Here is a 24,449-nt window from a genome sequence, read left to right on the forward strand (position 1 = left end):
GCATTGAGAGCTATGAGATGAGGTAAACTCGGGCTCTGCTGCCTACTGGGGTAATATTACAAGGATTTCTGTTTTGCTTCTCAATCAGGTGATGCTGTGATCCAAGTATGAAGGAAAAATCTCCTTTGTTATACAGCAGCTAATATTTGTTTAATATGCTTAATCCATTCACCTTGCTTTGCTGCTGAAATTGCTGCACAGCTGTGCTCAATTAATCAGCTGTAGAGTCCTGTTCCTAAGAGGCTGAATTTCTAGGGGATGTTGAGCAATGTCTTTTCTGCAGCGCATCTAAATCACAGGGTGTTGGAACATGGCTGTGAATGCCACGTGCTCTTTCAAAAGCCCCAATAATTGTGTGTTACATGTTCATCTTTGCAGGTAAGTGTGATCTGGATTGAAGAAGTTTGGCATGCGGGCAGCAGCTTCAAAAAGGAGGAAATCTGGGAGTTAATTGGAGAAGTGGCAGTTCCCAGTCTCCTGTGCTTTCAGACAGCATTTGAGCTCAAAACTCGTTACGGTTGCACATATGCGTGTCCTCAGATTCTCTTGTTATTTTGTTTTAATGTAGACTCTGCAGTCATTACAGGCTATGATTATTCATTTATTCAGCCCCAGAAACTGGCAAAGCAGTGAGTGGAGGGTAGATGACTTCATCCCAAAGAGTTTCGATGTAAGCATAGCTAAAATCAATTGAAAAATCACGGCAGTCATAGCGGGTGACCAGTGCTGCAGCAGTACAACCCAAATCACGTTTTCCTGTAATGCTTTGCAGCTCCGATTGAGCCCGTTTGTTCTAGCTGACTGCCTTTTTCTTTGGAAGTGTGAAGCTCAGCATTTTCAGAGCAGTGTGAAATAAGGAATGTAAAAAAAAAGGACTTGGAGCAGTGAGGTGGCTAATTGAAAAACGCTCTTGGAGCTGTGCTTTCTTACAAAGAAACTGGCAGTTCTTAAGGAGCAAAGCACTTAAGAGTTGAGTTTTGATCTATAATCTCCAATGACTCACATTTATTTTTTTAATAGCAGAGTTTTGATCAGAAGGGAAAAAAAACCCACCCTCCTGTTGATCATCATGATGTCCAAGTGCCTGTGGCTCCTTTCAAAAGCAAAAGCAGAGAAAGGAAGAACAGACTGTTAGATCCAGGTGTGTTGTTCTGTTGTGTCACTGTCTTTCAAGCAGGATGTCTTGAATACAGCAGTGGCCACATGAATGCCCAGCAGCTTCCATCTCATCTTCATGCAGCTCAGACTGCTAATGTGTCCCCATGGTCCCCCCCAGGGCTCAGTGCTGGTGCCATGCAGGCCGTGGAGGAGCTGGTGAATGCAAGAGTGCCAAGAGCAGTTGCTTGATTCTGTAACGATTCTTTGACGTAAAGCAGTTCTACGAGCTACAGCTCGGAGTAGAGATGTTCTCATCTCATTCAGTAGCTTATCTTCCCTTGTGAGCTTCCCTCATGTCACTTGCAAAACTGGATTTTTTGTTTGTTCGTTTGTTTTTTGTCTTAGAGGACCTTTGCCTGTTCTGTGAAAGTGTTTTGCTTTGATCTGAGCTGACCACCCTTGTTTTTTGAGAGCTCTGCTGAGCTGCAATCCAGCAGGATGGCAGTAAGAACCTGCAATACTGTGGCTGCTTCTGTTTGCTGCTGCGTGTTATGCGAAGTGAAATGTGACACATCTGACAGCTTGATTTTCTAATTTCAGCCTTGGAGCACCACTGGTAGGCAGATGGACTAATAAGAGATAAGACAAAGGTTTCAGATCTGCAATCTTCTGAAATTCCGAGACCAAGCAGAAAGGATGTTTGATGCCATTCGAATGCCAAAAGTCAGCTCTTAGCTGAAGGAGGGGAGGAATTTGTAATCAGAACTTCCTTGCTTTTGGATCTGGGTAGCAGTGCATTAATGTGCACGTTTCCTGCGTTAGCAGGAGGTGCTTTTTTGTGCGTAATTCTTCCCAAATGTTTGAAGCAGGAGTCTCTGAAGTAACATCTGGAAAAGACCCAAGAGAGAAAGCTGTGATTTCTCTGAACACAAAGATCTGTTCATTCAGGAGACTCTGGTATTCAGACAGAAACCACCACAGTTCTCCTGTTTTCATGTAACGTGATTTGCAGCTAGTGCAACACTACAGATTGGCCTTTTTGGTTACGCAGGGCTGCAATCACTGTTTTTTACAGATACAATTTTTGGAGAGCTTTTCACCCGGTTGTGCCAGAGCTTTAATGTGGGAGATGTGCTGCTGGAACCATGCCCGAGCATGAGCCATTTTCCTCCTCTGATTGAACACTTTTATCCTGGAATTCCTTTGGTTGTATCTCGAAGTCCCTTGTGCCACTGATATGCCTTTCAGTGAGGCTGAGCTTGGGGAGCTGGTGATTTTTGAGCAGTATGTGCAGCGTTTGCATGGCATTCCTTCCCGATTCTGCACCAGTATCCAAAGTGCCATTAATTTTCTCAGTCGTGTCTATCTGCTGATTGAGAAAGAGCTTTGAGGAGATGCACAGCTTCTGAAATATCCAGTAAATACTGCACTGGATATTGAGTATTTATAATTCACTGTATTTTGGATCTGCTGGGGGAGATTCTCTATAGAGGAGTGGAGGCAGAGTAGCACAACGTTTTCTGGGAATTCAGCTTCATGCAAAGCTGCTTGTAGCAGCCACTTTCATTAGGTGCATTTTGTTCTTGCAGTGTACATAAAGCTTTATTGCTGTAGAACGTGATCTGCCTTCACCTCCATGCAGTCCTTGCTGCTTAGCAAAACATTCTATTTAACATTAAAAACCCTCTAATATTTAAAGAGATTTAAAAGAACAGTCGCAGCATCTGCTCTGCTGGAGGTGGTCACCCAGGCTGCGAGGGATTTATGTGCACAGTGATGCAGAATGAGAGGCTATGCCTTAAACAGACCATATTCCTGAATCTGGGCAGTTGATTTGTTTTCTTAATGTAAAAATATATTTAAAAATTTGTGTGTTCTTGACAGCGTCTGACAGCAGGCAGCGGCTTAGCAATATTCATAGTCTATGGGTCTGCTATAATCACGTCTTAAAAATGATTGTGGAAAACGCTGATCCTGCACCAAGCAGTGCTTGCACCCCTTTCATTCATTGCTCCTGTAAAACCCGTTTAGCTGAGGTTTATTCTGACAAAGCGTGTTTGTGGCACTGCTCCCTGCTAGAAATTGCCATGTTGCAGGGACGATGAAGCGAAGTGATGCTGCTGCATCCTGCACACAGGAACACTGGGCTGTGGTCCCCAATAACCTCATTCCTATTTCTCCCCGCAGCCACAGGAGGAAAAGCAAAATCCCCCTTCTCCAGCCATGTTTGGTTACTGCCTTTATGCTTATTTTATTGTTTTGTCTCTGGTCTTTAGTGTAAAATATGGGGGAGCCTGTGTGGGTTTAAGACATACGCTTGTCTTGTGGAAATGAGCTCCTTTCCCCTTGGTGATGTTTAATTTGAACAGGAGTCAGGAGCTAATTTTAGTCTCTTCAGCACTTGCTGCTGTTGTCGTTCGTTCTTTGCAGCGTGCCTGACCCAGATTTGCTGCTTGCAGCCCCACAGCAGAGCTGCCTGGCTGCAGGGAAGCTGCATGCCAGTTCTTAGAGCACTGTTACGTAGTGATGGAGAGCCCCTGCAGAACCAAAACACAGCAGGCTGAGGGCTGAATGCTCTCGTTTTCCATCATGTCATGGAATCACAAAACGGTTTGAGTTGGAAAAGGCCTCTAAAGGCCGTCTGGTCTCTCTTGCTGCCCTGAGCAGGGACACCCACAGCTCCATCAGTGCCCAGAGCCCCTCCAGCCTGACCGTGGGTGTCTGCAGGGATGGGGCACTGCCACATCTGAGCACCTTGTGCTGGTGCTTCACCACCCTTAGCATAAAGAACATCTTCCTTATATTCAGCCTACCCCAAGTCGTTTTTTGGCAGGGCCGTGCACCATCCTTTCCAGCTTGTAGTGATAGCAGGGGTTGCCATGATGCAGGTGCAGAGCTTACTGAACCTCTTGAGGTTCTCCTGGGCCTATTGCTTGGCCTGTCTGGTTGGCATCCCTTCCCTTGAGTGTGTTGATTGCACCACACAGCTCTGTGCCATCTGCAAACTTGCTGAGAGTGCACTCGACCCCGCTGTCGATGTCTCTGATGTCGGTGTCTTCTCCATTCTGAAGGTAGATGGCTTCTCACTCTCCGTGTGGATTTTGCACGCTGTTTGATCTCAGCCCTCTGTAATTGCCTTCGTGGTGCAGCTGCTTTAGCCACTGTGCTGGTGTTGACAAGTCTCTGAAACCTGAATTATCCAGACACATTGTCTTTTTCCAGATAATGTCCCGTAATTACGGCCTGCAGGCATCTCTGTGCGCAGTCACAGTGATAAAAATGTTAATGGAAAAACACTGTTGGTAAACAGAAAAGGAGAAGTGTGAAGTCCTTGGAGCCCGGCGTTCTAAAACAAAATCTGCCTTGTTCTGGGGGACAGATTGGGATGTGATGTAAAGACAGAAGGATAGCTGGAGAAGATGGTACCTGCGGTTTTGTTTCTGAATTAAGATATTTAGAAGATTTTTTTTTTTTCCTTGTTGATTTTATATTAGGGAAAATAAAAGCTTTTCTTTGCTTTATTTGGATACCAGGCATCCATAGAAAAACCTAGACTAATTTGGAAGAAAAGATCTTGTTTGCCATGAAGGTCTGCTTTTTGGGTCTCTTTGGCCACGGGCTTCACCTTGAACTTTGCAGCCTTTCTGCATGTGGATAGAGCAACACAGACAGGGTTTGAACGCTGCAAGTGAGAAGTGTGAAAATGTAATGGGGTGTTTTAGGCACCGCTAGGCAGAACTGTGTTGATTTAAAAGGAAATCCCAAAGAGGAAATAGTTCTTGTCAACTGATGATCTGAAGTTGTGGTTATGCTACTCGTGCAATCATCCATGAGTGACTTCCAGCAGCTGTGCCATAGGTTGTTCTTCCTGTAGAACTTCCAGGAAGGTGGTCTTGTTAGCCTGGGGGAGGTTTTCCTACCTCATACAGTGTGGTATCTGAAGGGTTTAAGTTGGAATTAGCTGACATTTTCCTGGCAAGTCAGGAGTCTTTGTGGAACTGCCCATCTGTGTGGGCTGAAGGTGGTGAGTTTGTGGGATAACTGATTCTGCCTGGAAGCCTCCATGCTCACCGTTAAACCAGGAGGGAAGGTAGGACTTTGCTTAGAGTCAATGGGGGAAGATGGGACTTGTTTATTTCTATTTTTCTTTTACTGGACAGTTTCAGCTGAGTCACTGAAGATGGATTGAAGTACCTAATCAGAAAGATGTGGGAAGAAAAATATATAAATGTTTTATTTTCTTTTCAGAAAAGGCCACAGATGGTTCTCTACAGAGCGAAGACTGGACGCTTAACATGGAGATCTGTGACATTATCAATGAGACAGAAGAAGGGTATGCACTATTCCAGCAAACTTGGAAAGGCTCGTGGGCAAAGTCACCTCCAGTGGCAATTCAGCGTGTGAGGAGGTGCAGTGAGTCTGGGGGCAGGTGCTTGTAGCTCAAATGCAGTTTACATGCAAATTGTTTGGTTTTCCTCCTTTCATCTTTCAGAGAAGCTCTGTAAAGTCCAGCATATTCTATGCTACGTGTCTGCCTGGGAAGGCTGGCATAAAAAAATGTCTGCTTGGAGAGAGTAACAAGTTTGTACTTCGGGGCTTCTTGGTTTTGGTAGATGCATCTCAGTGCTTCAATGTTATCAATTTCAGCCGTTTGAATAGAGAAGCTTCTTTGATGCATTTCCTTCAGCATCTGACAAGCTGTGCTTCTTGCAGTTTGCAGGAGAGCCCGTGGCTGGTGTTTAAACTCTGGGCCTCCTTCTGAGTTTGTCAGTCTTCTTTGTTTGATCAATGTCTTGCTATTTTGGTGGCCTCAGGCATTGCTCTGCCCTTAGTATCTGTAATACTTTGTCTTTTCACATAATTCTACATGACCCTAGCTTAGTTGTAGTGAAGTTATCTAAAGATAATACAGATGCTTATGTCCATCTAGGAATGATAAAGGATTCTTGTCCCTCAGTATGGCATGTGAAAAGTATGTGAGCTGTCTGTTTACGATGGTATGTTTCTCCTTCAGTCCAAAGGATGCCATTCGAGCGCTGAAGAAGAGGCTGAATGGAAACAAAAATTACAGAGAGGTCATGCTGGCTCTAACGGTGAGTGGAGGCAGGCTGGAATGCCTCGAAAGGGCAGATCCCTTTTCTTTTGTCATTTTGTTTTTCCTGGCATTCTTTTGAATATACACATTCTTCTCCTGTGAGTGGTCACTACTCTGCCCTTTTCTCTTCAGTTGCCTCCACGCTTTCTTGAGGAGAGGTACTGGAAGCTTTGCTTCAAGTGACTCAAGTGATTTCTGCTTTTGTCTGTGCGCTTCTCCAGCCTAAGTACTGACAGAGGGAAGTCGTAGCTCAAGTGTCCCTACCCTTTGGGACTTTACTACCCTCATCCTGCTATGTCAGGCTGTTTCTCCACTCCCAACTGTGGGCATATTTGCAAGTAGGAAATATGGCACTTGCCGTATTTTCAACTTCCTAAGTAGCTGGTATACGGTTTCCCTTGTGAATGGATCTCCGTAGGAGGCTCATATTAATTTATGCTGATCTAATTTTGCTCAATACAGTGTAAATTATATTCTGTGCATCTGCTAAGGTGTGAGATAATTTGCCAGTGACCTTTCCTACTGGGGAGAGCTGGGGTTTCCTGGGTAATGCAGCACACCAAAGGCGTGATGCTGGGCAGGCTGTGCGCCACAGCGGTCTGAGGAATGAGCAGCAATAACGAGATCGAGTTATGCTGCTGTGGGTGGGTGATCTGTACGATTCTTTCACAGAGCTCTTGTTGCATCTCCCTGATGAAGCGTGACTGTACTTTCTGTCTTCATGCCATTTCCTGTGCGGGATTGTCATTTTGACAGATTACCAAGGACCAAACCATGAGATTATCCATTGCGCAGGAAAGAGCAAAATTCATCAGCAGTGAGTCCATGTCATCAGAGCTGATGAAAGTGGCTGGAGTAGGAGAGTAATTATAGACTCCTCAGATAGAGAGTTGCAGCAGTTATTAGGCATAGCTGTAAGGAGAAGTGACGCGTTGGATTTATCTCCATGCTAATCATGTTCTTCAGAGAAAAATCAACAGCTGTTCTTCCATGGCAGTTGAATGGCAAGTGGAAGGTGCCTCTAGCTAGGTTGCAGGGGGAAAATGTGTCAAAGTATAACCTGCCAGAGCATTCACAGGGGAGTGTTTTGAATGAGTGAGGATCATTCACCTGAATTCCCAACCCAAAAACATGACTTGTAGCTCAGAGCAACCGGGTCCAGCTGTGTCCCAGCTACATAGAAAATGCTGGAGTGCCACAGCGTGATAATATCTCACAGTGACAGGATGTCCTCTGCCTTACCTGCTCTGGATGTGATGCTCTGTATTTAGCTGCTCAGCTGCGCAAGTTGGAAAGTGCTTTAGAGAGAAAGAAACCTTATATTTCTTTACCTTGAAAACAGGCAAAAGTAAATTGCAGAAGTGTCCAATATGGTGATGATAGGCAAGGTACTTCAGAATGTGTGTGTAGGAAGGAAGCTTTTTGACAACACTGGAGAAAAAAAAATGAAGAACTGAGAATATAAGAATATAAAATCTTATAATCTTTTCTTCTGTCTCTCTCTCTTCCATTTTATTAGTAAATAAATAAACCAGAAACCAACCACATTGCTGCTGTGTGCGTGGTCGAGCTTTGCTCCAACAACGAACGCTTTTTGTTTGTGTGTAGGTGTTGGAGACCTGTGTGAAGAACTGTGGCCATCGCTTTCATGTCTTAGTGGCAAACCGTGACTTCATAGATGGTGTGCTGGTGAAAATCATCTCGCCCAAGAATAATCCCCCCACCATTGTGCAGGATAAAGTACTCGCACTGATTCAGGTACACGGCTCGTCTGTGCTTCCCTATGTTGCTGCCTGAAGTAAGGACTGTCTGCTGCAGTGCTACGCCTCGCTGAACATGCTGTCATCATTAAAAATGTGGCAAGATTTTTATATGTAAAAACAAACAATGTATCCAGATTGGTAGCGAAGAGCAGATGTGTGCATGCAGAGGAATTGTATCCAGGGAGAAATGTCTGGATTCTTGTTGGAAAGATAACTCTCTGCTCTGAAACAAGAGGGCTTAAAGATAAGTGGGTTGCTTTGCAATTTAACAGTCAAATTTAGAAGCTGCAGACCTGCTTCTGTGATGGGTTTGTCATTAGAGGCCAGGAAATTTTAGAGCTTTTATTGCCATTTGAAGAGAACACTTAACCTTCCTATGTCTGTTTCCCTGAATGGAGTCATTTCCCTCCTTTACAAAGTATTCTGAATTCCTTTTAAAGGTGGCTACGGAAAAGTTAAGGATGATACAGGAGATAAATGGCTTTGGTGTCCCTGCTCTGGTTGTTCTGCAGTGAAAGTGCACTGTCAGTTCAGATATTGCCCTGTCTGCCACTTTTCCTTCTGTGCAGCTTAACAATAAACAGCCATGTTAATTCCAGCAACCGTTTGCAACACGAGGAAACACTGGTGCCTGCCTGGAGGAGATTTCACAATTATAGGCAACTTTATCACTAAGCTCTTACTGGCTGCTGCAGATACCAGAGACTAAGAGATACCATGTATTCCATAAACCTGCTGCAATGTTTCTTGTGGGATGGCATTTACAAACACATGGCATAATTTTCCAAATATACTTCTGATTTCTGTGGCTAAACATGCAGTTGAATTCCTACTGGTGTATTTGTTATTTGGATACGCAGGCAGGGCATTGTTAGAGCATGACAATGTAAATAAGTGATTTCCAAAAAGGAAATAGGCTGGGTGGGGAGACAAGGTGGGCATTCACTGTGGCACATGGAGTTCCTCTATTTCTGGTCTCTGATCTGGGCCCTGGGTGTCTGCTTGGGGGGGAGAGCTGGTACGTGTGGTGGTGGGGCAGTGATGTTAAATACTGCCCCATAAGGAGAAATTGTGCGTGTGTTTCCCTGCTGGTTCCTTTTCTACAGTGTCTTAGGGGATATTGGTTACTCTGAGTCCTGGGCTTATGTGGCTTTTGATATAGAAAGCCTGGGAATTACGGACGTTGCCTGTCAGGGGGCTCTGTTAGTGTCACTGTAGCTGGGGCTGGTAGGGTATTCTGTGTTCCAGATTGCCTGATGAATTCAGGGAAGTGCCTGCTCTCCTCTCATCTGCCCTATGGACGTTGCACCCAGAGCATCCTGTGTGTCATGATCACTTTGCTCTGCTCAGACTTTGCTCTTTTGAGCTCTCTGCAGAGCCAGGGGTGCTGATCTCAGCTCTGCTCTGCTAACATTACATTTATCCCTTTCTGTAGGCTTTTTACTGTTTGTATCAGGGAATTAATAAGAACAGAAATGTGAGGATTAATAGCAGACTGGGAAGCATGAAAATAAAGCTGTACAAACAGCATACGTCTTCAGCCATATAGCTCTTGTACTCCTGGACCTTCCCAGAGCACCAGCAGAGAAAGCTGCCATGCAGTTCCTTACGTAGAGCCTAGACTGTTCTGAGACATTGGGCATCTTGTGTCTCAGTTTCTCAACCTATTTCTCACTGTACATGAATTAGCATATATTACCAACTGCTTATCCTTCCTTATTCTGATAGAAGGCTCTGGAACTATTCTTCCCACTTGGCACCAGAGGTGAAGCTTAGGGAGGCCTTTAGAGGTATGGCATATTCTTTTGAAGGAACATGCATTAAAAAATGTCATACTGGAAAAATTGCTTTGTGATGGTCACTGATTTGGGGCCAGCTTTTCAATAGCATTTTATTCACCTGTTTGAGCACGGTGAGGTGCCAAGTGGGACTTGCACAGCAGCATCCTGAAATATCTCCCTTGATTGTGTGGCCCAAAGTCTTTGCAGATCTGAATTCAATCTCACCCCTGTCATACGCTTCCTTGGACAATGGACAAGTCTCCTGAGCTCTCTGTGCAGCTCCTTATCTGCAACACAGAGCTAATGTTCCTTCTGCCTAGCTGAATGGTAAGCTGACTAGGGCAGGGATTGTCTAACAACATGTGCAGACAGTGCTTAGGACAACAGTGCCCAGTCCTTCGTGTGACCTCTACGAGACGTGCTGCTGCAGATAACGGTCCCAGTGCGGGCAGCTGAAGAGTACAAATGAAAGTGTCTCGTTTCTCCAGGGAAGAGTTACAGAAGAGACAGTGCATAAGAAAAGCAGAGTGCAGATAAGTGAGTTCGCTGTCGTTATTGCTTTCCGAAAGATCCATAAGAAGCCAGTGGAATAGGGATGCATCAGTCCATGCTCCTGGGCAAACAAGTGCCAAGAAATGCTGGGGACTTTTGCTTCTAAGTTTCTTCTGAGTGATTGTTTAATAGAGCATCCCAAGCTGAACATTTTCCACTCCCACTTGCACATAGAGTGGAAATGGGAAACACCATTATGTAGAAACATCATTCAGATGACTTGTTATGTAAATTGAAAATGTAAAGGCAGTGCAAGGGTAGAGTTACTTGTGCAGTAAATGCCTTTGTGATAATCAGGAATGGTTTCGAAGGTCACTTCCAAGGAAGCAGAATGGCTTGTTGCAATTGGAGCTGGTTTCTATGGCTCAGACAGGACTGCTTGGACTTGCACTGCATCAGAGCAGTAGATGAGTTAATTTGCTAACCAGGAAGAAACATGGAATTGCCAGCTTGTGAGTGATGGTGGATTGTCTCCTGAGTACATATCGTAGAGATGCTTTCTTAGAATTGAACAGAGCAGGAATGCAAGTTAAATATTAATGTTATTTTTTAGCTTGTTTTTCTACCTTTGATTTCTTTCCTCTCCAATACAAAAAGTAACTAAAAACAGGTTTTAAAATAAAAATAAGTGAGGAACTAGTGTAAAAGTGATGACTAAATGAATTAAGGCCGGAACCCACGCGCGTCTCACAGCAGTTGTGGAGCCTGCATGCTGCACTCCATATCACACATATGGGGGCTCAGCTGAATGCTTTATTTTTAAACGAGTCATGATATTGCAATTTTTCCCTCCCCTACATTGTTAATACATGACAAATTTCCAGCAAAAGTGAAAGCAGGGAAAAGTCGTTCGAGGTACTGCGCTCCTAAAGCTTCGTGAGGGCAGGAGGCTGCCTGGAGAGGAGAAACACTGCGTACCTCCATGAAGGAAAAGCTCACGTGTGAATTGAAGCCTTCTTAGGCAGAGGAGAATTCAAGAGGGAAAGATATTTTGAGTGGGAAGTTCTCCCTTTCAGCTCGTTCTGTCTGACACACTGGGCTGTCTCAGTGTTGGATATGCTCTGTAAGGGTACAGGCTTCGTTAGCTCTGCTGCTCGTGGGACTGCATGTTTCATGATACATGAACCTCAGAAACAGCCCTTGTTATTTAAGTTTGGTCTTAAAAAAAAATGCTGAAGAAAGCTTGACAGCTGATTTTTCTTCTGCCATAAATGAGGAGGTTTCACAGTGTTAATAACCTAAGATTATTATGTGGCTTCACGAATTCTGCTTAGACTGATTTAATCTTTTGTATGTTTTTAATTTTCTGGTGGGTGGTTGGCTGCAAAACATGAAGAAGAGATCAGCCTGCAGACAGTGCTAAGGAGAGGAGATGGGAAGGAGCTTTCATTTGCATTTACAGACTGATGATGGCAGGGGCTATACGAAACGACTGTGCAGTGGGTTGCTATGCTGTACTCATACAGAATGTGGATATAACTGTCTTAATAACATTTGCAGGATCTTTTAGACCTGGTCTAATGACTGCAGCTTCCCTTTGGGGCTGAAACATACAAAAGCTTTTGTGGTTGGTATCTGAGGTCATGATGGAGAAGGAACTTTGTTGGGAATGTCCATGGATAATCCCTCGTGTTTTCCAGGCCTGGGCTGATGCCTTTCGAAGTAGCCCTGATTTAACTGGAGTAGTGCACATTTATGAAGAACTTAAGAGGAAAGGCATAGAGTTTCCCATGGCTGATCTTGATGCTTTATCTCCAATACACACACCACAGAGGGTAAGCTGCAATGTTGCAATGCTGGGGGTGTTTTCCACAGCTGGGTAGCTACTCTTCTTTCTCCTCCTGTTTCTTTATACTTATTTTCTCACTCCTGGAAGGAATTTAGAGAAGGGGCAGAAGCATAATGCAGCTGCGTTGTGACAGGCTGGTAAGTTAGTGGGATCTCCTCCTTTGAGTCAAACATCAATCTGAAAGGAGTTCAGAGGTTTGTACGCTTGTCTTGTACCACAAAACCACCACATAAATGCTGCTAATTCTCAGAGAGAGACCATAAGTACACGAGATTGCTTCATTTTCTCAACATTATACTTGTTTCTCTTGGTAATAAACCTGAACCAAAGCCTGCCCGTATTTTAAAGGTATGCAGATGCTGAATCTCCCTCTGATCCCATGCTAACATGAGGTCTTTATACCTTTGAAAACTTATGTGTGTGAACTTGACAGAAACTACTGCTAGGAAGGAACTTAATGATCACAGGTGTTCTGATTATTCACTGTGAAAAGTTAATGAGTCTTTGAAGTGGTAAATGCAAATGATCAGAACTGAAGGATTACAATCCTTGTGTCAAGATCAATTAAATCCAGTACCTATTTATCACGTCATCTCTTGTAAGCCTACAGTTTAGTTCCTAGTTTGAAATTATTTATAATTATTTATCTTTGGCTCTTATTTTTATGTTGCTTTTTACTTCTCATAACAAATTGACTTATGTGCATGTGGCCTGGGTCAAAAAACACGGGTGTGTGTTTTGGTTGCAGCTGTCTGTTTATGGGCTGGCCTGCCAGTCTGTTCTCGTAACTGCACTGACCTTTTCCACAAGGTACAATTATGTTCTATATTTGAGCCTATCTGGCTTGAGGTTGCTGACAAAGCAAGTGCTGTCACCATTCAGTTTTTGAACTACTGTCTTTCTGATGTGGCAGAGCGTTCCTGAAGTTGATCCTGCAGCAAATATGCACAATTCACAGTCTCAGCAAAGGATGAGCACCAGTTCTTATTCTTCACCTTCTCCAACGGCGTATTCTGCTCCTCAGGCTCCAGCTCTGAATGTGACTGGCCCCATCACTGCCAATTCTGAACAGGTATTGGGATGATTATTCTTTTCAGTGAAACTCAGCAGATCAAATTAGAAACCGATTTGCAGAGGAACTTTCATTTTCACTCTTCTGACATTGATTGCCTCCTAGGGCTGGTTCTACTTAGTAATCTTTCCTCCTATTGTACTGCAAAATCTAGGGTTTAGCTTTGTATGTGTGGCCTCCTAATGACAGCAGTTATGAAATCTCACAGTCTGATGCGCCAGTCCACTCAGCAGTGGTGCTCTAGGTAAGCAGTTTTTCCACTAGCCATACTCCTTTAGAGGCACAAAATGCCTTGCAGATGCAGTAAGTCTTTCTAACAAGGACTTAAGCTTGCATCCCTCAGGATACCTAATATAATGTCATCCTTCTCTGTGCTAAAAAAAAACAAACACCAAAACTTAGCAGCCAGAGATCCTGCTTGAAAAGTGTGTATCCTTCCTCACATTTGAGCAAGACACACAAGATGGCAACCAAGATCTGGTTTTAGCCACTGTTTGCAATTGCTTCTCTTCTGTACAAGCGTAGCACATCTGTCTGTGTTGTGGTAGTGACTGATATTACAAAGTCTGTTTCTTTTTCTGTTGCTTTCTCTAAAATTTTCTCCTGGCTGAAACTTTACCTTTCTCCCCCACTAGAATATGCTGAGCCTCAGATATCAGAGAGAACCAGAGGTACCACTGAGTCAGTTAAAGCCACAAGGTTATGCAGTACTTTGCTGTCTTTTTACCCTAACATAGATTGCCCGGCTGCGCAGTGAACTGGATATTGTTCGTGGGAATACCAAAGTGATGTCTGAAATGCTGACAGAAATGGTTCCTGGACAAGAGGATTCTTCAGACCTTGAGTTACTCCAGGTAACACTTTTCTAGCAAATACAGTTCTGGTCTTGTCCGTGCTTGAGGTTGGTTGTGGGTTTTGTTGGTTCCTTTGGAGGCGGAATGTTTTTTGTTGTTGTTCCCTTCAGTGCTGTGACTTGCTGGGTTTATGTAATGGATGTGGGCTGCACGTGATCCCAGCTAATCTCATCTCTCAGTGCTTTTCATTTGATAAAGCTTCTCATGATGAGGATTTCTCAACTTCTTTTGATACCCATTTCACTACTTTCCTGTGCGTGTTGCTAGTTGGTTTTTTTCGTAATGTTGAATAGTCTTCCTTACCACAGCACAGCCTGGAGCTGCCTCAAATGCTCATCAAGTAGTGAGCATTTCTCCTTTCAAGTCCTCTACAATCAAGTGTGCAGTAGTAAAACATTCCTGGCATTACAGGAAAAAAAAACATTACTTGGTTCCAGATGGACTAAGAATTGCCAAGGGTCTGGGAGTTCTCTGCCACTTGATATAAATGAATTTCTTTCCAGCAGATGTGCTGTAGGTTGTCCTGAAGGCAGTGGCTTAAGGCAGGAGCTGAGGTGAAGTTTCATGCTGTCAGCATGGCCTGACTGTTTTATTTCCTGGGTAATCTCAATCCAGTGCTGTGCTTGTTACTTTGAAAGAAAAAGAAACCTGTATGTTGAGCTCACAGGTCAAGCTTCACAGCTACTTCTCCAGACCTGGTAGTGAGGTCCCCTGGGCTGAGGAAGTTAATATGAACTAGCTGCAGCACAGATGAGGAATACTGTGAGCCAGTATCCAGCCACTGCCCTTACCGTGCTATTTGCTTTTTCATAGCTTCAGAAATAGGCTGCTGTTCTGATCCTCCAGCAGGGAGGATGGGCTCCCACAATAGCACATTTGGAGGAAGGCAGGGAATTGCTCTCTGCAATACATCAGAGCTTGAAATCAATCCAAGAATTGGTCTCTCCCATGCAGCTGTGCTGTGTGTTTGTCTCGGAGCCATCATGGCAGCTGACGAGAGGCTCTGTGATAAAGAGCCTTTCATTTACTGCCCATTTGGTTGGACAGCTCAAAGCAAAGGAAGCTGCCAGGAACCCATGACAGACCAAAACGGCGTAGAACGCTTTGCTTACATTCAGAAACAGCTACCAACATCTTGACAGCGTAACCTTACAGCATAGCTTTAAGGTTAAAGATCTTGATCATGAAACGGAACGACAGCAGTGATTCTTTATTCCAACTGGTTCCCTTCAACTGCTGCATCCTAAATCTGAATCACAGAGCTGGTGAGAACCCGCTTTTGATGACAAAGGATGGATGGTCTTTTGAAAGCTGTGAGCTGGGTGCTGTGTGCAAGAACTCCTTGCTTTGAGGTTTATATAGCCATCCTCCTTAAATAATTCCTGACATTTTCTCCAACAATCAAATGTAAACAGCTTGCTAGAGAGCCAGCTCTGAGCAGAATAGATAGGTACTGTCAGCCCTCTCAGAAAGGCAGCAAACAAACCTCTGAAATGTCACAATCTGCTTGTAAAGTGATGGGATCAAAACTGACATTGGAGAACACATTCCTCAAGCTGTTAAGGCAGCTGGATTGCACTAGGTGAAATTTATCCAGAGCTTAGGATGTCAGACCATGCAAGGAAAACAAACACATTTTTGCTTTCATCCCAAAGGTTGTGTACTAACAAGTCATCCTTGTTTAGTGCTGAATTTTTGCTCTGAAATGGAGCTGGGGGGTGGAAGATGACGGAAGGACGTGCTTTAGTTGAAATGTCAGTGCCCATTGAAGTAAAACTGTGGATCTAATGAGTGGTGCCATGCCATATGTCGTGTTTCTTCCTGTAGTTCCTCCTCAGCATACCAGCTTTGACCTTTGGTCGTGAGACCTTTCAGACCAACAGAGGTGAAAAAATGTATATAAATTATTTTATTTTTTTTTCATTTACTTGGTAATTGGTGATCAAAGAATTGTCCTGGAAATGTGAGAACTCCTTTAGACAAACTCGAGCCTCCCTGCTCTAGAATTTTTTGCTTTTGTTTTTTCAAACTGTCCACTGCCTTTTTGCAACCTCATCTCTGGACTCACGTGAAGGGAATGTTTCTGTGTACACTTCAGTACTGATGGGTGGGGGGGGGAGAATGCTCATCTGTTCGTGCTCCTGCTTCTTGCTGTATGTTCACCCTCGTTCTCTCCGTGCACGGCAAGCTCTGTGTCCCCTGCCCTTGTCTTCCTGCTGCATAGCCCTGATGAACTTTCCCTGCTTGTTCCACCACGTGTCTTCTAGTTGTTGCAAACGGTTTTGTCAAGAGGAGCAGACACAGAGTTTTCAGTGACAACTCTTCTGGAAGGCTCTTATATTAGCATATTTTGTTCTTAAGGAAGATGACTAAAATACAGATATTTATTTTCTGAAGTGCTCAGAGTTAAAGAATCAGGATGTTGAATTCTAAATAGGCTCTCAAAGTTCTGTGCCATCGTCTCTTGAAGGGCATGTTTGATTAGATGTGCTTTTGGGTGACATTTAATCATGCAAAGATAGACTTGTCTTAGTGTTTCTCAGCTGCAGGATATGTTTGGCTGTGAAAGAACTCAACAAAACCTATTTATTGCTGGCTGCTTATCAAAATGTGCGTGCACAATGCATTCCTCATAGGAGTTGAACCGAACCTGTAGAGCCATGCAGCAGAGAATCGTGGAGCTTATCTCACGGGTGTCCAATGAAGAAGTCACAGAGGAACTGCTGCATGTGAATGATGATTTAAATAATGTCTTCCTCAGATATGAAAGGTGAGACACCTTTTCCATCTACTGTTTACATTCATTCTGAGTTTTCACTTGCAGGGCAGTTGATGAAGTTGGCTATCTGGACCCGTGGGCCAGCATAACAGAATGTAAAAAACCAAAGCACAGGAAGCACTTACAAAGCCTTTCTGTTGTCTTTCATGATAATATTCCTGTTTCAGTTGTTTCTTTTAATATTATGTTGTTGTTTATTTGTTTTTTTTTCCTCGCAGTTGAATTTTTGTAAATATCTGTATCTGAATATCTGTAAAATGCAGGACAGTATGGTGCAACACTCTTTGAACTGGCAGGCACTTGAGTCTGTAAGTTCCTACCGTGTGTTGCTGTGTGAATGTAGGAACCAGGGAACGAGAGCAGCACAGCCCCAGCTGCCAGTTCCACTTCCTGACATAGGAAGCAGCACAGGCATTTCTGCAGAGCAGCTATCTGCCTTCTGATCTCTGAGCTCCCAGCTTCCAGTTCTGGTGCGAGGGGAGCTGCCTGATGTGCACGAAGCCTTCATGCATGGAAGGGTTTTGTTTTTAAATAATGCTTAACATCTTGAAAAGGCCCGGCTTGCACAGAACGGAGGTTTTGAAGAGTCGGCGTGCAGGCATCATCCCCAGGGCGGGACGTGGGTCACAGGACTTGCAGCCTGTCAGACAAAGGCGCTGTCAGCCACATCTGCTGCAGGAGCGACACGTGATACGACAGTCTTGGGAAAGTTTAATCTTCCCCTTAATGACAGGCCTGGGGAGCGAGGCACTAAAGAGCACCCTTTGTTCCTTGTTCCTAGCACAGGGCTTTGTTTCTCAAGCCTTTAAAAATAAATTAGACTCTAGATCTGTGAATCTGTGCTGTCACAGCAGAGGCTGGAAAGAAGACTCAGTGGCCTCAATTTTGTCTTTGATTTTGCCGTTCAGAGGAGATCGGGGCAAACTTTGAAACAAATGCTGACTTTTTGTGTGAAATGGTACGTGTTTCATGCATGAGCACCATCCTACGTGGGGCACAGAGTAACGATCACTCAGGCTCAGTTTGGTCACCCTGAATGTTTTTTTTCTGTGTTATTCCATCTGCAGCTTTGCTGATTGTAGCTGACGTATTTGTAACCATTATACTCTGCAAGGTGAGCTGAGCAGGGCTGGCGAGCTATTTATGGTCGAATAGCTGCAGTGGTCTGAGTGCTTCAATAAATTCCAATTCTCTGTTGTTCCAAAAGCTCCACATTCGTCACGTTGATTTCTCTTATGGGTCCAAAGCTCTTTCAGTGATTTGAGCAGGAGCTCTGGCCATCGCCGTGGAGCTTTGGATGTAAAAGAATATGTGTGGTACATCAGCCTGCTGGTGAGAAATGGGAGGTGGGAGGTGTCTCAGGTTTCCAGCTTAAGGAACTAGATTTCCACTAATGCCAGACACCCACAGTTTCCTAAAATTGAAATTTGGGCCTGAATTTGTTTTCTTGCCTTTTAGGTCCAAGTTTTCCTCTGTTACTTTATGAAAACACTTTAGTTTGCTTGCAGTTCTCCCCTGTGTTTTGTTCAGCTGAGAGAAAACCCATAGTATTTTTATTTTTTACTGAATAGAGAGGTCACGTGTTACTACTTTTGAATGAGAAGAAACTCTTAACTTCAGAAAAACAATAAGGAAGGCTGCGAGAGGAGGTAGTTCCCTCTGCTTTTTGAGTTCATGCATGCTGAGTTTGCATTTGGGGTCCTATGCGTCCATATGGGTGGGGAAGGAGTAGAGAAGAAACCAGGTCTTGGCTGGCTGGACTTCCTCCCCTAAGAAATATGAGGGTTTTTATGTAACCTCATTATTGTTGGTTCTCAGATAGCAGCGACTTTGAGCGCAGATCCTGATGATCTCCGAGTATTGTTAGGGAATGGTTTTGTTAAGCATTGTTTCTTTTGGTGCGTTCTGCTTGGGGTAGAGCTGTGCTAGCATGTATATTGCTTCTAATTTACATGTAGTGCAGCAAGAGGGAGCTGTTAAGTGGGAGTAAGAGTCACTGCGGTGCTCAGCTGATTTAGCTGGGAGCATCAATCTTACTGCAGTTGCTTCTGTCCCCTGGCTAACAGAGCAGTCTATCAAGAAGCACTTAATGAAAAAAAAAAAAAGACAAAATCCTACAGTGTTTTTCAGGCCTGTGTGTGCTGCAAGATCAGATTAGGCAACTTAATATCCACATTGCCAACAATGCAACTTCTGTAACTATCCTCCCTTTGTCCTAGCTTGGAGTTAGATCTGCTAAGGATCTCTCTTGAACCAATGAAAGCTACATTCACTATGCAGCATGCCCTGACTTCGTGATAAACTTGCATTTTTCATTGTTTATTGGTGGCTTTAATGGTCCCTTTTGATTGATTGTTGGTTTTTTTGAACAGGTTTGAACGATACCGATCCGGACGTTCCACACAAAATGCCAGCAACGGAGTAAGTGCCAAACTGCATGTGTCACATTAGGAGCTACACCACGCCAGTCCTGCTGGGTCAGACAAACAGACCAGCCGTGTGTCCTGTCTGTGGTGGTGAATAGTGGGTACAGGGAAAGGAGTATAAGAGCATGTCAGACTTGTGGCTCAGGAAGTCAGTGCTCCAAAACATCTTTGTGTTTACAGTTCTTGATGGATTTTCTTTCATCTATTGACTTTTTTGTGATTGCTTTTGGGTCTGTGCAGGCTTCTGACGCTCACAGTGGTCTGGTGCAAAAAGATGAAGACACAGGCAGATGAGATAAATCTGAAGAGATGTAGATGACCTCCAGGACAGTTCCCTGTTGCCCTTAGCAGTCAGGCTGATTTTTTTTATTTATTTATTTTTAAGTGGCTGACTCTTCTTTTTCCTACATTAATCTCTTTAGTATCCAAGGGGGTAGTCCATTTGGCAGTATGGAAGAAAAGTCTTTATAGGAAGCAGGCATTGTTTTTTGGTGTTTAATGTTGTACTGTAGGAAAGAAAAAAAATCTCTGGCACTCATAACTTGTGTTGTTTTTACGTCCCAACAGGTCCTGAATGAGGTGACAGAAGATAACTTAATAGATTTGGGTCCTGGCTCTCCAGCTGTAGTGAGCCCTATGGTTGCAAACTCAGCACCACCATCATCACTTTCTTCCCAACTTGCAGGGCTTGGTGAGTACCTGGTTTAATAGTGCTGAAGAACATGAGGCTGTAATGCATGGACTTGTTCAATCCTGACCAATCTTGTGGGTCTTGAAGAGCACACAGGAACAACTAGGCAGATCTTGAGTGTAGGAGCAGCTCTGAGCTATTGCTGGAGGTCCTTGACTGACCTGAACATCTGATGCAAGCTCTTCCTGCAGCTGTTGGGCTGTTGCAATTTACAACACTCTGCACCCTTTGACTCACCTCTACTTTTGCTGTATAACCATAGCAAGTTTTGGTTATGTGGCTTTGACATTTAGGAAGGCTTTCCCATTCATCTGCACTATAGAGATCTGTAATTGTGAATCAGCCTGGCACAAAAGGGAGGGATTTATTAACCAAAGGGGAGCATGAAGGAAAAAAGACAGATGCAGGTTTTCAGTCCTGGTAAAACTTGTACTCTTATTCTTGCTAAGGTTTAGCACTCTATGGGGTGAATACAGTGAATATTCTGGACCGTTCTCCTGCAAATAATACTTGAATTCTTTGAATGAAAGGTCCTGTGAAACTGATGGATAGTTTACATTAAACCAAACCAAAAATTGCTTGAGGTGATCACTTGATTTGACTGGAGGTTCTCTGCTACAGCTGTTAACTAGATGACGTTTATAGCTGTGTTGTTAATAACTTCCTCTATCGCCTCCCAGTCGAGGCACTGCTTGCACATGAATACTGTTTCACTGGTCCTCTTCTTTTGCAGACCTGGGTACAAACAGTGTCAGTGGCACACTCAGCTCCCTGCAGCACTGTAACCCTCGCGATGATTTCGACATGTTTGCACAAACAAGAGGCAGTTCCTTGGCTGAGCAACGAAAGAAGTATGTCGGAGTTTATCTTTAGTGTTGTTTGATTCATGGCCTTACTGTTTTCTAAGGGCATGGGTCTGAAACTTCTTTGTTTCATTCCAGGTGGAAAAAAGTAGTTTTGATGTGTGTTTTTGTGCTGCTTTTAATCCGGACCTTATCTTCCTGGTCTTTATTAGTATTAGCAAATGGGGAAGTTCTTGCTGCTGGCCAGAGCAGACTGGCTGGGTAATGTTACTTGACTGTCTTAGTTAATGAGTTCACTGGAAACTTGGAAATAAACTTGCATTTACTTTTGCTTTCAAAAAGGCTTGTCACCCCATCCACCTGGCCAGTGCTTAAGGTAGAGGAGCATAAACATCTTTCATATGAAGGTCATGGATATACCTTGGTGGCTGAATTGCTGTGGTTGAGGGCTTGAAAACAGAGTTAACATCAGTTAAACTCTCCCCTTGGCCCAGCGATGAGACTCTCTCAGGATGTCAAGGCAGTGTGGCTTGCACCAACATGGCTGTCATACTGTCTCTGATTTGTTTATGTTTGTAGGGCTTGTATCTCTAGGGCTGCAAGTCTGGCAATTTCATGGGTATGTAACAGGCCCAATTATTTTAATGTAAAATAAATCTTATTAAGAAATCCTTTGATCCCTGTCAAGTGAGATTCATTAAAAGCCACTCAGGTAATTTACTTTCATATATTGTTTCTTGCTGCCTCCTGGTTTCAAATTCAAGAGGGTGTAATGGCTAGCAGCAGTCAGAGCAACACTGTCTCAAACCAAGAAATGTTGTTAAATAGGTTAGCTGAGACTTCAGCAGATATTCTGGAGCTGATATGTTTTCGATAATTTCAGCTGGCAGGCTTATTAGGATCTTTCATTTGCAGCCATTAGTACAGCTGTTTGTACTGCTTCAGCTGTAGTGTCAGTGCTGAGATGTGCTCTGCTGTAGAGGCACACGTTACCACTAGATATTTCAGGCTGAGAGCCCTAATGTGCAGTCAGAAAGGAGATGCATTGCAGAGAGATCTAATGGAGTTCCCTCTGTCTCTTGTGCTAAATGAAGCGCGAAACTAGCTTCCCACACTGCACCTCTGTCTCCTTCTGCGAGCTAATAGAACAAGGAGTGCCCATCAGTCTGTGATTTCACAGGGAAGGATTGCTGTGTCTTCCTTGTGGAAGTGGAGCAGCAGTGAGGCAGTGAAGATGTGAGTGTGACGGGCCACCATGCCTAAGTGAGAGCCTCTGCATGCCCAGGAAAAGCCAGCTCTCCTGCACGGCCATGGCTCCTCCCAGGGGCTGGTGCTGTGCTCAGACAAGTGATGCAGTTGCCTCTGTCACCTGACTAGTACATGTCCTTTTTACACAGCATTGTAAGGAGCTTTTTAAAAATCCAGCCTCTGCAAACAGGTGATGATGAGCCAAGTCAGTGCACTTTTCATGTGCTTTGCTTTAGTTCTTAGGCGTGTTTCGCCTGCCTCCAAATCTCTGTCTGCCAGTTTCCCTCCATGCATCAAGGTTTCCGAACATCAAGTTTGGTAAATCGTAGTCTGTAATCAGGCCTTTTTTCACAGTCCCCTGCTATCTCTTGGATGTGCCTCATAACTTATTTGTCTCCCTCCCATAATGTCAGTCTTCCCCTTTTTTTTCTCCATCAAGCTGTCTGAGAAACTGCTAGCTAGTTTTACACAGAGCACGCCCCTCTTTTTAGAATACGTGTGGTGCACTTAAATCCTTCTAAGAAAAAGAATGTACTTTTCAATTTCAAGAGAAGTTAATCAAAATAGCATGTGCATTCTCCATGGATGACTGTTGGGCTTCCTTCTAGCTCTGTGGTTTGTTCCTTTGTTGCAGTGTGACATATGAGGACCCACAGGCTGTCAAAGGACTGGCGTCTGCCCTGGATGTTCGGAAACAGAACACAGGAGGGGTAGGTCATTGCTCTGCGTTTGGTTATCTGAAGCTGTGTGTGGAATCCAAGCTGCAGACAGCTCCTTAGACTGAGTCTTCTCATTCTGTATTCTAGTGACATGCTAGTACTGGCTATTTTGAAATTGGTATCTAGGAGCAATACTTACTCAGTAATGATTGCTAAAGAGCTGTGACTTAGCACACCAACCTAAAAGCCTTCCAAATGAGAGCGGGTAAATTGTCCTGTGTGCTTGCAGCTTGCCTGAGGGGTCTGGTTCTTTGACTGGAGTTGTTGGTGAAAAGAATAAATAGGGAACATCCTGTTAATGCTGGTGTGCCTCTGTTTGCTTTGACTTTGCTTATGAAAGTTGGTGCAGCCTTAATCTGCAAGACTTTGCTCAAAGTGCATGGGCAGGAGCAAGCGACAGGAAGAGAAATTATTCAGACTTTTAATGCTTTGCATGCCTTGCCACAGCTGCCTTTGCATGCAATCTGTTCTGCCCCTGGGCAGGAGGGACCCATGTGCTGCCACCTCTCACACCACCTGGTCCTTACAACTTGTTTTGGAGGATGAGCTTGGCCAACTGTGTGTGTATGCCTCTGTGAAGACAGAAGTGGAAGGAGCTCTCAGGTCATCCCTCAGCCCTTTCTACTACCCTACTTCTTAAAATTGTCCAGTTTACAGCAGTAAGTTTTCAGATGGCAAAGAAAGCACAGTCTTTCCCTATGCAATTTCAGTCTGTGCTGACCACTAGGGAGAGCCAGTGTAGCACGGGGGAGAGGCAGGGCAGCCTGGACATGTCTCCCTCCATGCAGAACTGCCTCCCCGTGCCTTGGCTGATCCCGCCCTGCTTCTCTCTTCAGTTGAAATGGGAGTGCTTTGGGCAGCCGGCATGCCTGGCGACTTCTGCTCTGAGCCAGAGAGAATTTGTGTTCTGAGCCAGCTGGGGTCGGATCACAGCTGCCCACATTGGCCATAGTGCAGCGGTTGCAGGGCTTCAGCATCTGTTGCCCGAGGAGCACCCCCACCCCACAGATCTGTCTGCCGGTTGCCGTCCCTGTCCTCCTGCCAAACGGGCAGTGTGTAACCCGTCCCACAGAAATCCGTGCCAGCACAGTTGAGGGAAGGGGTGGTAGCATAGGGAGGCAGGGGCAGAAGTATACCAGGGAGAGAGAGAAGAATTCCTGACATCAGTGCTACCGTCAGAGCCCCTGCGTCACTGTGCTCAGTTACTGGAGGACCTGGGAAGCACTCTGAGATTCTGTTCTTTGTTCCTGGCTAACCAAAAGCAAGGGGCTTGAATTAGCTGCTGGCCAAGGGGGCCGTCCGTGTTTATTAATGCTTCTGTTCTCAGGCAGTTGTGCTTGAGGCACCAGTGTGATGTGTCATTCACAGCAGTGTAGCTGCTGCTCTGCCTGAAGTCTTATCAGTTCAGATGCCTGTATCTAAGCTAATCTGATGGGTCAAAGTTTTTTGAGGAGGTTTTTATGGGTTGTGGAACTTTGGGCTCTGAGATGGTGTAGAGACTTTCAGGCGCTTTTCAAAGGTCCTGGTGACTGTATCATGTAATAAGAATAGCTCCTTCTGCAATGCACTTTCTTTAATTAGTAAACGCTACTTTTTGTCAAGTGTTGTGAGGCTTATGGGTGTCTCTTCTTAAAGGAAATAAAAATTAAACTCTCCTGAAGTTACCAGCCGCAGCACACGTAGGGAAGAACTGGCAGTGAGCAGCAAATGAAAGCCGTGCGTTCATGTGGGTAGGGAGCTAATTTAAGACGAGCTCTAGGGTGGAAACAGAGCTTTGCA

General features: G+C 44.4%; 2 protein-coding genes across 7 annotated transcripts in view; both read left to right on the forward strand.

Moving 5' to 3' along the window:
- LOC128079282 (nascent polypeptide-associated complex subunit alpha, muscle-specific form-like) overlaps positions 1 to 24,449 on the forward strand; it is a 147,146-nt gene that overhangs the window by 107,043 nt on the left and 15,654 nt on the right. The window lies entirely within an intron of this gene.
- TOM1L2 (target of myb1 like 2 membrane trafficking protein) overlaps positions 1 to 24,449 on the forward strand; it is a 49,172-nt gene that overhangs the window by 11,390 nt on the left and 13,333 nt on the right. For 4 of the 6 annotated variants that reach the window (XM_052680293.1, XM_052680294.1, XM_052680296.1 and 1 more), the window contains exons 2-12: positions 5,347 to 5,431; positions 6,113 to 6,191; positions 7,802 to 7,951; positions 11,930 to 12,064; positions 12,992 to 13,150; positions 13,888 to 14,004; positions 16,641 to 16,774; positions 19,156 to 19,204; positions 19,777 to 19,900; positions 20,634 to 20,751; positions 22,586 to 22,661. In XM_052680293.1, coding sequence (XP_052536253.1) covers positions 5,347 to 5,431; positions 6,113 to 6,191; positions 7,802 to 7,951; positions 11,930 to 12,064; positions 12,992 to 13,150; positions 13,888 to 14,004; positions 16,641 to 16,774; positions 19,156 to 19,204; positions 19,777 to 19,900; positions 20,634 to 20,751; positions 22,586 to 22,661 — 1,226 coding nt within the window. Of the gene's footprint in view, positions 1 to 1,040; positions 1,142 to 5,346; positions 5,432 to 6,112; positions 6,192 to 7,801; positions 7,952 to 11,929; positions 12,065 to 12,991; positions 13,151 to 13,887; positions 14,005 to 16,640; positions 16,775 to 19,155; positions 19,205 to 19,776; positions 19,901 to 20,633; positions 20,752 to 22,585; positions 22,662 to 23,153; positions 24,274 to 24,449 lie in introns of those variants that run through there. The other 2 variants (XM_052680297.1, XM_052680295.1) reach the window with 2 other exon arrangements.

The sequence above is a fragment of the Tympanuchus pallidicinctus genome, unplaced genomic scaffold, assembly GCF_026119805.1.
Source record: "Tympanuchus pallidicinctus isolate F22 unplaced genomic scaffold, pur_lepc_1.0 scaffold18, whole genome shotgun sequence".
In the NCBI taxonomy this organism is placed as follows: domain Eukaryota; kingdom Metazoa; phylum Chordata; class Aves; order Galliformes; family Phasianidae; genus Tympanuchus; species Tympanuchus pallidicinctus.